The sequence below is a fragment of the Clarias gariepinus genome, chromosome 22, assembly GCF_024256425.1.
Source record: "Clarias gariepinus isolate MV-2021 ecotype Netherlands chromosome 22, CGAR_prim_01v2, whole genome shotgun sequence".
NCBI classification, from domain to species: Eukaryota; Metazoa; Chordata; class Actinopteri; order Siluriformes; family Clariidae; genus Clarias; species Clarias gariepinus.
The window spans coordinates 3,910,494-3,923,482 of NC_071121.1; the positions used below are offsets into that span (position 1 = coordinate 3,910,494).

Genomic DNA, 12,989 nt, shown 5'->3' on the forward strand with positions numbered 1-12,989 from the left:
TACTGTGTGTAGTGTAACTGATAATGCTGGTGGAGGACCCTTGGAGCACACTTAACTTTCAGTAAGTGGAATGCCTAATCTTAAAAAATAAATAGATAAATAAAAAAAATCGACGGATGTCGCCAGCTTGCGGTAGAGACGCATCTGTCTGCGAGAACTGTATACATAGTTATTCACCACATACACCACTTGCACATTATAGGAACTCAGCTGGGAGTGGAACTCGGCTAAAGGAATTCCTGGGGGGTCAGTGTTTTAGATGTAAGCATTGATATCCAAGCACTGGTGAAACACTGGTATAAGTGCATTAATGTAGCAGGGGATGATATTGAAAAATAAAGAGGGGTTTTTAACTCTTATAACTATGTTCTGTTTTTTTTTGTGTACAATCAAAAGTCTCAGACTTGAACGCTCTTCATATTTACAGCTTAATAAAACAAGACAGATTATTTTATTGAGTACGGCTTTTAAAAGGTCACTGAATTCGCTGGCGTAATTTAGCATGCTCAGAGAGTAGCACAGTATTATTCCCAGTGCAAGCTTCACATTACCCTAGTTTTTTTTGTGTCTGAGAGACAGGGTGTACTTTATTATGTGTATGTTTTTTTTTAAAGACAAGGTGAAGAGCCAGTCCATTTCCCACTGAGGCTGACAGTCCAGTTTTGATGTGATGGGGAAAAATGAAATGTAAAACAAATGTGTTCCTAGCTGAGAGGGAGAATTAGTCAACAAATAGTTGTCCAGTAAAGTACAATAAATAAAGATCTGTGTTATGATCGAATGACAAGCACCATACACATGGATCATGGCTGGCGTGGAAAAAAAAAAACAGACACACACACACACACACACACACACATCTCTCTACCCAGATTCCACTGAGCAGCAGCCAAGCATCGAGGGAAACTGAGGCTGGAGTGAAGCGAAGCGCCTGACAGGATCTTATTTTTCTTTTTCCCCCCATGCACACAATACTCTTCCTCGGTTACGAGTGCAATTACCTCTCCACAAACAAACGCGAATTAAGCCCCCAAAAATGAGGGACATGATTAAAGTTTTATGGTATTTTGGCCCCCAATGAGGCGTCTAAGAGAATACAGATGCCTAGCTTTGGCAGCGGGGGTGGGGGGTGCCTGGTTGGTGGGGTGGGGGGTGCCTGGTTGGTGGGGGGGGGGAGGGGTGGTTGCAGGGGGGTGTTGCTAATGCTAACAATCCATCCTTAATTCTCAGAACTCTCAGACCCTTGCTAAAATCAAAAGCTTACATATTTCAAAAAAACTAAAATGTGGCTTTGTTATAAAAAAAAAAAAAATTATGTCATTATGCAGATTTGGTCATAAAAGGTGGGAAAAACTGGGATCTGCCTCACATTTTGAATGATGAAGGTCTTTTATGGTTTGGAGAGACACACATTTTAGCATTGCGCTTTCAAAAAATGAACCACAACAAAAAAGAAAAAAAAAAAACAGAACTGTCCCAGTTGAGTAAGAATTGTAATTCTTCCAACTGGTGTGTGATACACACTGTTAGAGCTTGAGTTTGAGTCATGAGGTTAGCGGTTGTGGATTCGAATGAGCGAGTTTAAAACAATGCTTATAAATGCTAATATCTTACCAGATATTATGTCTGCAGTTGCACTTTTTAAGCTAGCAAATCAACATATAGACATCTTTGAGGAGGAAGACCAATGTCAGCTAGCTACTGTAACATGAGCTAACCAGACAGGGATGTCTACATTCTGATTTCAGTTATTTTTTAGGCTCACATGAAGAGCTATGCTGAAAAGATTGGGGTCATATTTAAATATCTTTGCTAATACTAATACTAGGCTATGTTAAGCTAACCTGATAGGATTTTATATAAAATATATATATTTAAAATAATAGAATTGAATATTAGTACATTATAAAACATTTTAGATTTAACATTCTTTTTGTAAAAGAAAAAGAAAGAAAAATTCTTTTTTTTTTTTTTTTTAGATCTTTTATCTACTATATGATACTTAATATTTGAAGATGAAATTCATCTAGTCACCTTCTGTAAAGTTTACGATTTCTGGCTAGTACCAGTTTCCCTCAAACAACATTTCCATTTCTTTCCACCCACGGCCTGGGTCCATCATCCTTTCTTTTTTATTTTACCCACCTTTCTTCTTTTCTTCTCAATTATTTTCCAAAATTTCTCCAAAACTACTCCAACCATTTTTACTAGCCACTCCATGCATCTTTATTTCTATCCCTTATTTCATTCCTTCTGTCCTTTTTCTTTGTCACAGTTTCAATAGTTCTCAATCCAAATTTTCAAAGTTATCTCTCAATCCATCTATCCATCCATCCATTCATCCATTTTTATCTTTCAAATTATAGCCATCTTTCTTTCTTTTTTCTTTTTTTACCAAAACATTGCCCAAGTCGTCCAATGAGTCCTTGAGTTTCTGCTTTCTGGCATTTTTTTAGGATTTGTAATCTTCTTTGTGAAGACTTCTTTGTAAAGACTTCTCAGCCCTTGAAGCTGTTTCACGCTGCGCAGCGTCGCCTGCGAATCTCATTCTCAGCAAATCTCAATGTCATGTGGTCGACTAGATTGATTATTTAGCCTTTTAGGATAATTGTTCCACTGGTAAAGCAGTTGTGTTCTTCATCATCTGGGTCTTGTTCCTATTTATTCCTGACTGACTTTTGCACAAGTTTTGTTAAGTTCTTTTATTATTGCAGACTCGAAAGGCGTCACCTAATTTATACTCTCAATAATACTCTTTGCTAACATCAGCCTAGTTAGCAGGCTAAAATAAGCTAAGCAGAAAGGGCTTCTGAGAGGATTTTTGTCATCACTGCAAATGCTTGGCAATTAGCACAAGTCATTATCATGACCTTCTTTGCTAACATCAGCCTAGTTGACAAGCAAAAAGAAGCTAATCTGACAGGTTTTCTGAGAGGATCTTTATCATTCTCACTGCTAGCCAGCCTGTCATAAGCTAACCTGACAGGGTTTCTAAAATGATTCTGTTAATAATACTTAGCTAGCTAGTATGAGCTACCCTAAAAGGATTTCTGAGAGGACTGCTTCCCAGGAATCTTCACTGTTAATGCCATCCAGCTAGCTAGCATGAATTAGCCTGACAGAATCTGAGTCATAGTTTATAGTACACTTAACACTGGCCAATTTAGCTGGCTAGGAAGAGCTAACCTGTCTTTTTAATCATGTTCATATTGACATTGCTAATGCTAGCTACCCATAGCAAAATTTTGTTGCTCAGAATGAGCTTTTTCTTGTCTCATGAGACTGAATTAAGCTGTCTCATTACAAGCTCGATTTTGGTGCTCCATTCCGATGTTTCTGAAGGTTGAGGGATGGGCTTGAGCTCACTCATGAGCTGGTGTTTACCTGACTGATGATGTGGTGTTGATGGAGACTCCGGAACATTCTCCTGCATTCTTGGTCTCCTGAGGTGGCATGCTTCTAAAAAGAACCCAGTTAAAGTTAATTGTGTATAATTACCAAGATAGCATTTCCACAAACAAACATATTGGTCTTAATTTATAGAATGTAATTAACAGATGTCTCTACATTTACATTTAGGCATTTGGCAGACGCTCTTATTCAGAGCGACTTACATTTTACCTCATTACACATTTGAGCAGTTGAGGGTTAAGGGCCTTGCTCAAGGGCCCAACAGTGGCAACTTGGTGGTTGTGGGGTTTGAACCTGGGATCTTCCGAACCGTAGTCCAATGCCTTAACCACTGAGCTACCCCGGCCCTGGTCTCTAAAGTTACATGTTCTGGTAACTGTTAAACAATGAACACTATAATAAAACTACTGGTTTTCAAAAACTGATCATGCAGTAACCTTAACTTACTATTTAAAAAACAAACAAAAAAAGCGTAATAATAATAATAATAATAATAATACTGTAACCAGCTGACTGTTTTTTACCATTAAAAAAAAATTATACCAAAGACTCTGTGGTTTTAACGTACTGTACATTTTGACTCCTTGTCAACAATTATTAATTTTAAATTCGGCGCAAAAAAGTAAAACCCACCTTCACCGTCCACTTTGTCTTCTTGGTCTTTTCTTCATTTTTATCTGCGGCGGGCAAAGTAGGTGATGTTCTACCGCCACCTAAAAGTCTGGATGAATGGTGGATGAAGTGTTTTTTTTCTTCTTTTTTTTTTTTTAACTTGAGAACGAGGCCTGGATGTCCTGCACATTTCTCTAACACACTGGCCACGTAAACATTTGCAGGCTTGGAACATGTGTGGGAGAAATTGTGGCAAATTATGTCTTTATTAGAATCTATTTGTACTGTAGGCTTCATTGGGATGGCTATGAAAAATTTTTAAAAATTTAGTCAAAAATGTATAATTAAAAATAGGTTTGGCCTTAAATAATAATTGTATACAGAAATCACTGAACACAAATGATCTCATTGCGCCACTTCTCGATAAAAAAAAAAAAAAAAATAGTATATTGTATTTTAGTTCTTTATTGGTAATGATTGGATTTTTTTTATAGCAAGCTAGATTTAAAAAAAAAACATTTATCTATTACAAAGCAATTTTGCAATTGACTTTAGTTGTTACCAACCTAAATATCTACATATCTTTATCTCAGAGATCCAACCTACTAACCCTCCCCTCCATCTACCCGTATGTGAAGAGTAAGATGAAGTATATAAAAATACTAAACGCTCTTTAGTTTGTCAGAGAACCCTATCCCTTAAACCATAAGCATTTTTAGCCATGTTTTAATAAATATACTGTATATGAGTCAGGATTGTGCAATATAGAGTGACATATTTTCAGCGGAATATATTCTTCAATATAAAGAACTCAATTTTATTTAATTTTAACTAACTATACACATGTAGTGGTTAGCACTGTCGCCTTGCACCTCCAGGGTCCGGGTTCGATTCCCGGCCAGGCTCGATTCCTGTCTCTGTGTGTCTCATGGAGTTTGCATGTTCTCCCCGTGCTCGGTGGGTTTCCTCCGGGTACTCCGGTTTCCTCCCACAGTCCAAAGATATGCAGGTTAGGCTAATTGGCGTTTCCAAATTGCCCGTGGTGTGTGAGTGAGTGTGTACAGGGTGTGTCCCGCCTCGTGCCCTAAGTCTCCGGGATAGGCTCCAGGCCCCCGTGACCCTGAATACAGGATAAAGCGGTATAGAAGATGAGTGAGTGAGTGAGTAACTATACACACATGACTAAGCAAAAACTTTAAAAAAGGATCATAACAGAACATATCAGAAAACCCAAATGCACAGTTTACAATTACTTATACCTTATGTGTGGGAAACACTGCTTTGAAAACAAAAAATATGTGAGTCGCACACAAGACAAATATGAATATGAGATTTAGAGGTAATGAGCCATGTTTGAGACACATTTGATAAGATTGAGAAAACAGCTAAAAAACTTAAAGACGGCTATTTCTATGTGAGTTGCACGCAAGACAAATGTAAACTATCTCTGAGATTTAAAGGTAATGAGCCACATTTAAGACACCTGCAGAAAATGCCTAAATCTCACTCAAGTCTCAAAGACGGCTCATTTCTGTCTAGGAGACAAAGAAGAGATTAACATGAGATCTCATCTTGGAGTTTCTTTCACTATCCGTTGAATCTCATCACTCCTCTCATTTTAAACAAATGTTGTTTCGATATCATGGCTAATGAATCTCTGTGTGTGTGTGTGAATTGGGGTGATGGTGCTTTGTTCACTCCTAAATTTATTGCGGTTTGGCATGGCCCAGAGTGTCAGCTACTAAAAAATTGTGTGTGTGTGTGTGTGTGTGTGTGTGTGTGTGTGTGTGTGTGTGTGTGTGTGTGTGTGTGTGTGTGTGTGTGTGTTTACTCAAATTTGATCTTTATGGAGTCCAAATGTGCAGTGACAGAAAAGAAACTCTAACTTTGTGGGGATATTGTGTTATTGCCTTCAAGGGAAACACACACACATACATCATGCAAGACAAAGGAAGACAAACAAATAGAAAGAGCTAGACCATGAGACGGTGATGGAAAGTGATGGAGAGAAGGAAAGATTGAGAGAGAGACAAAGAGAGAGAGAGAAAGAGATTTTAGAAATTAACAGGAAAGAATACCAGGAGAAAACAGACACTGAGAAAGAGACAGGGGGCATTGAGAAAAAGACAAAAGACTGGGACATGGACAGAGAGCAAGACGAAAATGTGAGGGAGAAAAGAGTAAAGAGGACAAGAGGATCAGGGGAAAGACTGAGGAAAGACAAACTAAGAAACAAGACAGGTAAGACAGGTAGAGGTAGACAGTGCAGGAGAGACAAAAACGCATTAAAACTTCAAAAAAATGGACAGACTGTAACGGGAAAAGATAGAGAAAGAGATGTGAAGATTGAAAGACAGAAAGGGAAGAAATAATAGAAAGAGTTGAGAGAAAAGAATAAGAATATGAGAATCTGAGAGCCAGACAAGTAGAGAGATACTGTTCTAAGAAAAAGAATGTAAAAAATAGAAAAAGAAAAAAGAGAAGGACAGAGCAAATAAAAAAGTGAAATGGAGAAAGCATGTGAGTTTGTATGCGTTTGTTTTAGAGAGAGTGAGAAAGAGAGAGAGAGACTACAATAATATCTCTCTTTCTCTCTCTCACACACACACACACACACACACATCTGGGAAAGGTGTCAGAGTTGTGCGACTCACTGTCGATCTTCTTCCTTTGCAGACGTCTCTCTGGGAATCAGCTCAGACACATCAGCGGCTCGGCCCTCCGCGGACTCACTGGCCTCAAAATCTTGTATGTGTACACACACACACACACACACACACACACACACACACACACACACACACAGGGCAAACTTTAAATACAAGTCTACAGGGGTTAGCACAAACGCTGGATGTGTCGCTCTGGACTGATGGAACTGAATGTGGTGTAAGATACAGATATGAAGTGACACACAAACACGTCTGTAGTTAATCAACTCCACTACCGGGTAAAACTTTCTTTCGGCTTTTTGGCTCCGTCAAGAGATCCGTACACAACTTGCCATGGGTTTTTACACCGGATGCCCTTCCTGACACAACCCTCCCATTGGGTGGGTTACAGTGTATCTGCAATTCTGTCTATCTACTGTATCTATCCATCCGTTCATCTACCTTCCATAGTACAATAGTACTTTTTAAGCACAAGTTAACAATCATCTTTACTTCTTTCTTAAATATCTTTTATCATCCTTTCTTTTCCTTATTGTCCTCCCTACCTTTATTCTCAATGATCTTTTAAAATGACTATACTCATCTATTTTCCATCTCTCTCTCTCTCTCTCTCTCTCTCTCTCTCTTAAATACCTCTTCCTATTAATTCATACATCTGACCTTATAACACTCAATCATCTTATAACATCCATCATCTTTATTTCCTGTTCTTTAGTCTTCCATTCCTTCCTTCCTTTTTAAAATATAATTTAATATTATACAAGCATCCATTTCATCTTTCATCACTTCACTGACTTTTTACACATTACTTTACTAATTTCATTTTTCTCCCTTTTTATTGCAATATCTATCTGTATTATTCAATTGATGCATTTCATTTTTTATGTTCTCTTTCTTTCTTATATATATATATATTTCAATATCTTAATAACTCTATCTTTTTATTCATCAATCCAGCAATATATTTTGTTTAAAATGTAATCAATTATTTTCTTTCTTTCTTTCTTTCTTTCTTTCCTTTATAAAATGGAAGGGGAAAAAGGAAAGCAATGAATGTACATGGAAAATAAATAAAGTGTGTGATCATAATTAGTGTGTGTTAGGATTCTAATCACTGTGTGGTCCCATAACTCTTTCTCACTTTTCTATCTCCATCTTTTCTTTGTTCACATCATTATCAAAAAAAATAAATATACAGGACATTTAATTTTGCTCAACTCCCATATTAGCACTTGATAGATATCCTCATCATACCAGAAGCACAAACCCGCTGCCTAAACTTAGTGCCCAGCCTAGGGAGCCTCGCTGTGATTGGAGCACAGAGCCTGTTTGGGATTTGTATTTGTAATGAGTGATGAAGTCTTGTTGTAGAATGTAGAATAAACACTTGTTGATCCTGCGCTTATAAGCTCAGATGAAAATCTTGTGCGAAAGAGAACTTGTCTTTTTAGTGTGAGTATGAAAGTGATGGAAGAAGAGGGACAGGGACGGGCCGGGATGGGATGGGCCGTGGAGAGCGGGGAGTCCAGAGGAAGGAGCGAATGAATAAAAACGTTGTTATATTCTAATGAGTGCAGGAGAACAGAGGCCTGTTCTTTTTTGTCGTTTTTTTGAAGTCTGGCTTCACAATGGCTGTTGTGGCACCACCATCTCCTCGATAAAGATGTCTCCTTCACAAAGACTTGTCTATTCTCCGCAAGAAACAGGCGTCTCTCTTTTCTCGAATGTCAGAGGTTTCAACCGATTGGACGTGATAAAGCTGTCTGCCGTGAAATTTAAAGATCTGTTCTCTCTCTCTCTCTCTCTCTCTCTCTCTCTCGCTCATGTTGGAATAATTTGCTTTGAGGTCCATTGTTCTCTCAGTTTCTCCCTCACTTTTCCTCTCTTTTATTCAGCCGGTTCTACAAGCATGACATCAGTGGCCCACCCAAGCGGTTCCTCCTCTTTCCTATTCACTCTTTAATTCTCTTTTTCTTCTTTCCTTCATTTTCTCCCTGATGTAAGGAAAAGTATATAAAATTCTTACCTTACCTTTAAATAAATGTACATTTACAAAACCTTATTCAGTTTTGTAGTGAATGAGATGTGATTCTTGTTCTTTCAGTCTTATTTCCTTTCTTTCTCTATTTTTCATTCTTGATTATTTTTCTTATCATGATTTTCCTCTTTCCTAATTTCAACTTTTGCATCTTTCAGAGATCCATCCATCTCTTTTTTTATCACCTCTTTATTTATTGAACAATTCCTTTTTCAAAAAGGTAAGGAACAAAAAGTAAAAAAAAAAGAAAGAAAGAAAGAAAGAAATGAAATGAAATATGACTGAAACAATAAGAACACTGGGGGTTTTCTTTCAACATTCCATATAGTGCATGAATGGAGTGTTGATGGAAAGAAAAGTAAAAGAAAGGTTGAGTGGAATGGAAGAAAAATGGATGGTGAATGGAAAGTGAGAAAACAAGGTCAAAGGATGATGCAGGTAGAATTATAGCAAATAAGGAGTGAAATAATAAGTATTGTAGTAACGAAGCGCAAAGCAGAACGAAAGGAAGAGGATGGAGTGGTAATCTCTTTGTAAAAAAAAAAAAGAAAAAGGGCTTAAATCAGGTTAAATCAGTGTGTTATAAAACAAATGAGAACTGGAAAATAAAATGGTTATAAGAAGTAAAATAATGTAAAGACAAATATTGTACTATATATGATTAAAATGCATGTGTAGCGTCATTAATTTACTTTTATTTACTGTACTGCTTTTAACGATGGTCATTGTCTCAAAGCAGAGTTCATTATTAATAAAATATTAAGTAGCATTAGTATTGATCTAATAATTATTTGGATAGTATATAAAACATATATTTAAATAATCATGAAATGTTATGTAGCCCACCCTCACAGTTCTCTGGGTTTCAAAATGTTATGACTTCACTCATACCAATACACTGTAAACCCTATTGAGTACTGTTAACTTAAATAATTAGAATTAGTTCAAATTAATAGACCTTGATGAGTATTTGGAACTTTTTGGTATTTATGAGTTTGTAGAAATTACACTTTTCAAGTTAGCTGAACAAAAATTTATATTTTAAGTATCTGTAAGTGATTAAGTAACAGTAACTGTCACCTAAAAGTTCAACCAACTTAAAATCTTTCAGACTAGCGATTTTGTGTCTGATGTCATCAGGGCAATAGGGCAATGGTGTCTCAGTGGTAGATGTTTTGCCTGCAATGCGAAAGGCCCAGGTTTGATTCCCAACAACTGGATGAATTGCCTATGCCAAGCCCAGATAAAATGGGAGGGTTGTGTCAGGAAGGGCATCTGGCGTAAAGCCTGTGCCAAGCTTGTGTGCGGACCGGATTGTCTGCTGTAGCGACCCATTGCCGGGAGCAGCCGCAAGACCAACAACAATTTATTTAATTTGCAACAACTATAATTGCTATTAAATAGTATGAGTTAGGCTACTCAATAATGCAAGTAAAGAACGATTAATATTACTTAAAAAAATTGATGTAACTGATTACCTAATTTTTTTTTTGAGTTTTGCCAACTTATTGCACTTATTTTGGTTTACAGTGTAAAAGAAACACATTTTGCATGCGAGGAGAATTGGTGATTGGTCTACTAGATTATTTAATCATCTATCTTCAGAGCCTAGTGGGCAAAACCGAACTCTTTGATCATAGCGCTGTTTGATCCATTATTTTTTTCTGTGTCATGCTTTAAGCTTTGATATGCAGCCTGTAACTCACGTTTCATATTTTTGACAAATCTCAGGTAGAACTTAGTTAAGGTTCCATCACTTAAAACTCCAAAGGCTAGGTCTAATGGTAACTTAGCCTCACGCCCAAACATTAGGAAATATGGAGAATAGCCAGGTGATTCATTTACCGTGCAGTTGTATACATTTACCAGGTGGCTGATGTGTTTGCTCAATTTTCCTTTGCCTCAAGGGTTTTAAGCATGTCAAGTAGTGTTCTGTTAAAGCATTTAGGCTGTGGGTCGCCCTGAGGGTGATAGGGTGTGGTCCTGGACTTTCTTATCCCCAACATGTCCAAAAGTTCAGGAATCAGTTGACTCTCAAAGTCTCTGCCTTGGTCAGAGTGCACTCTATTTGGTAACCCATAGTAATCAAAATATTGTTCCCAGAGCACCTTAGCAACAGCTGATGCCTTTTGATCTTTTGTGGTGAAGGCTTGAGCATAGCATGTGTAATGGTCAGTAACTACCAGTACATTATAGATGTTCTTTGAATCAGGCTCAATCGTTAGAGAATCCATGCAGATAAGATCCATTGGTCCATCACTGCTAATATGCGACAGCTCAGCTGCTCTCTTTGGCAGTATTTTTCTTCGAATACACCTGGCACAGTTCTTACAGTAGATTTCAACCTTCGCTTTCATACAAGGCCAATAAAACCTCTCTCTGATCAAACCAAGGGTTTTATCACAACCTAGGTGACCAAACTAATTATGTAAAGACCAGAGTACAATTCTCTTGTTGTGGGAGCAACAATTGCTGGCGAATGGGTTTGTTGGGTGGTTTACTGACCCTATAAAGCACAAAGTCTTTAACCTTTAGCTTTTCCCATTCTTTCCCACACATCAGCGTGTTTTTCTTTGTTGGCAACACGTACATTGTTCTGAGTGACTGCACGCAACACTTCTCTAATACAGGGGTCTGCTTGCTGACCATGGGAGATTTCTGCGGATGTCATTCTGGGAAGCTGTAAAGTATGTATGCAAAAACAGTAAGTTTTTGGCAGGGCATGTTTAGAAGAGCCCATTAGGTCAATGGCTTGATGGGAATTGAAACTCTGTTGATTGGGCGCTGTCACATACTGTAACAAATGGGTTGGACTGTGGCTGCAGACACACTCTCCCCTCCAGAATGAGTATGGTGACAATGCATCCGCATCAACATTTTGTTTTCCAGGGCAGTACTTCAGAGTGAAATCAAATGTGGACAATTTTGCTAGCCAGCAGTGTCCTGCAGCATGAGACGTCAGTGGGTTATTATCAGTGTGGACCTCGAACTTAGCCCCATAGAGGTAGTCATGCAACCTGTCCACAGCCCACTTCAATGTAAAAAATTCAAGCTTATGTGTGGAATAGTTTTTTATAGTTTTAAAAGGAGTGAGGCTTCTGCTCACAAATGCAACTGGTCGCACACCATCCCCTTGGTCCTGATAGTAGACACTCCCTAAACATTCTCTGCTTGCATCGTCATGCAAGATGTAAGGCAGTCTAGAATTTGCTATTGCCAACAAAGGTGCCTCTGTCAAACTCTCAAAAGCCCTCTCACAGTTTTCATCCCACCTGTGTCCAAAGGGTTCTTTAGCATGGTACCATTATTTTGCTCCTGTGTCCCTTTTTTTCTTCTTGCTCTCCTTGCTATTTGGATCAGTCTAGCCTTTTACTGGGCCTTCCCGTCACACATAGCCCTGTAGCAGCTGATTTAGTGGATAAAAAACTTTTGAGAAATCCTTCACAAACCTTCTGTAGTAGCAACAAAAGCCAAGAAACAAGCGAAGAGCAGTGATGTTCTCAGGATGCGGCCAAGACCATACAGCTTCAATTTTTGAAGATTCTGTAGCTATGCCTTCACTAGACACAACATGACCAAGGTAGGTGACAGAAGAGCAGCAGAACTGACATTTATCCAAAGACAACTTTAGTCTTTTTTCTTTCAGTCTATCCAGCACTTTAAGAAGTCTTTGCTCATGTTCCTCTAATATTTCCCTAAAAACAACGAGGTCATCAAGGTACACCAGTACTTCCAGGAGGTTTATATCACCCACAGTCCTCTCCATGACCTGTTAAAATGTGGCCGATGCCCCACAAATTCCCTGTGGCATCTGTTTTTGAAGGGTTTGTCATCAGTCACACTTATAGTGTGCTCTGTACTTTTTGCACACCCAACATCAAACTCATGGCAGGAGAAAACTTCTTTTCTCTCCATCATTTTTTTTTACATAGTCTCTCCTTCCACTCAGGAGGCACAGGGGAATCGCCAAAGTTGAATGAAGATGGGGAAGTTACTGCATTCACCACCTCCACTGGGAACAGATGAGCAATAGGAATTCTCCATTTCAAGGTCACCTCATGGTTCGCCATGTTTCTCAGAGTGCCTGCGATGAGCTGCTGTAGACTTTTCCACCACAGGCATCACCAAAAGCTCTTCAGGGAAACCTCCCTTCTCTGGGTGGTTTATAATAAGAGCTTGACTACAGCAATTTCTAGGGTACTTTGGAATGCCTGTGACTGTCGCAACTCCACTGGTTGGGGGAATAAAAGGCTTGGCTC

The 12,989-nt window shown here is 38.4% G+C and overlaps 1 protein-coding gene across 1 annotated transcript in view; it reads left to right on the top strand.

Annotated features, from left to right (window-relative positions):
• The window catches only part of LOC128509954 (leucine-rich repeat-containing G-protein coupled receptor 6), an 89,449-nt gene that overhangs the window by 45,273 nt on the left and 31,187 nt on the right, over positions 1-12,989 (top strand). The window contains exon 3 of the mRNA XM_053481853.1: positions 6,700-6,771. Within this exon, the coding sequence (XP_053337828.1) occupies positions 6,700-6,771 (72 nt within the window). The remainder of the gene's footprint in view (positions 1-6,699; positions 6,772-12,989) is intronic.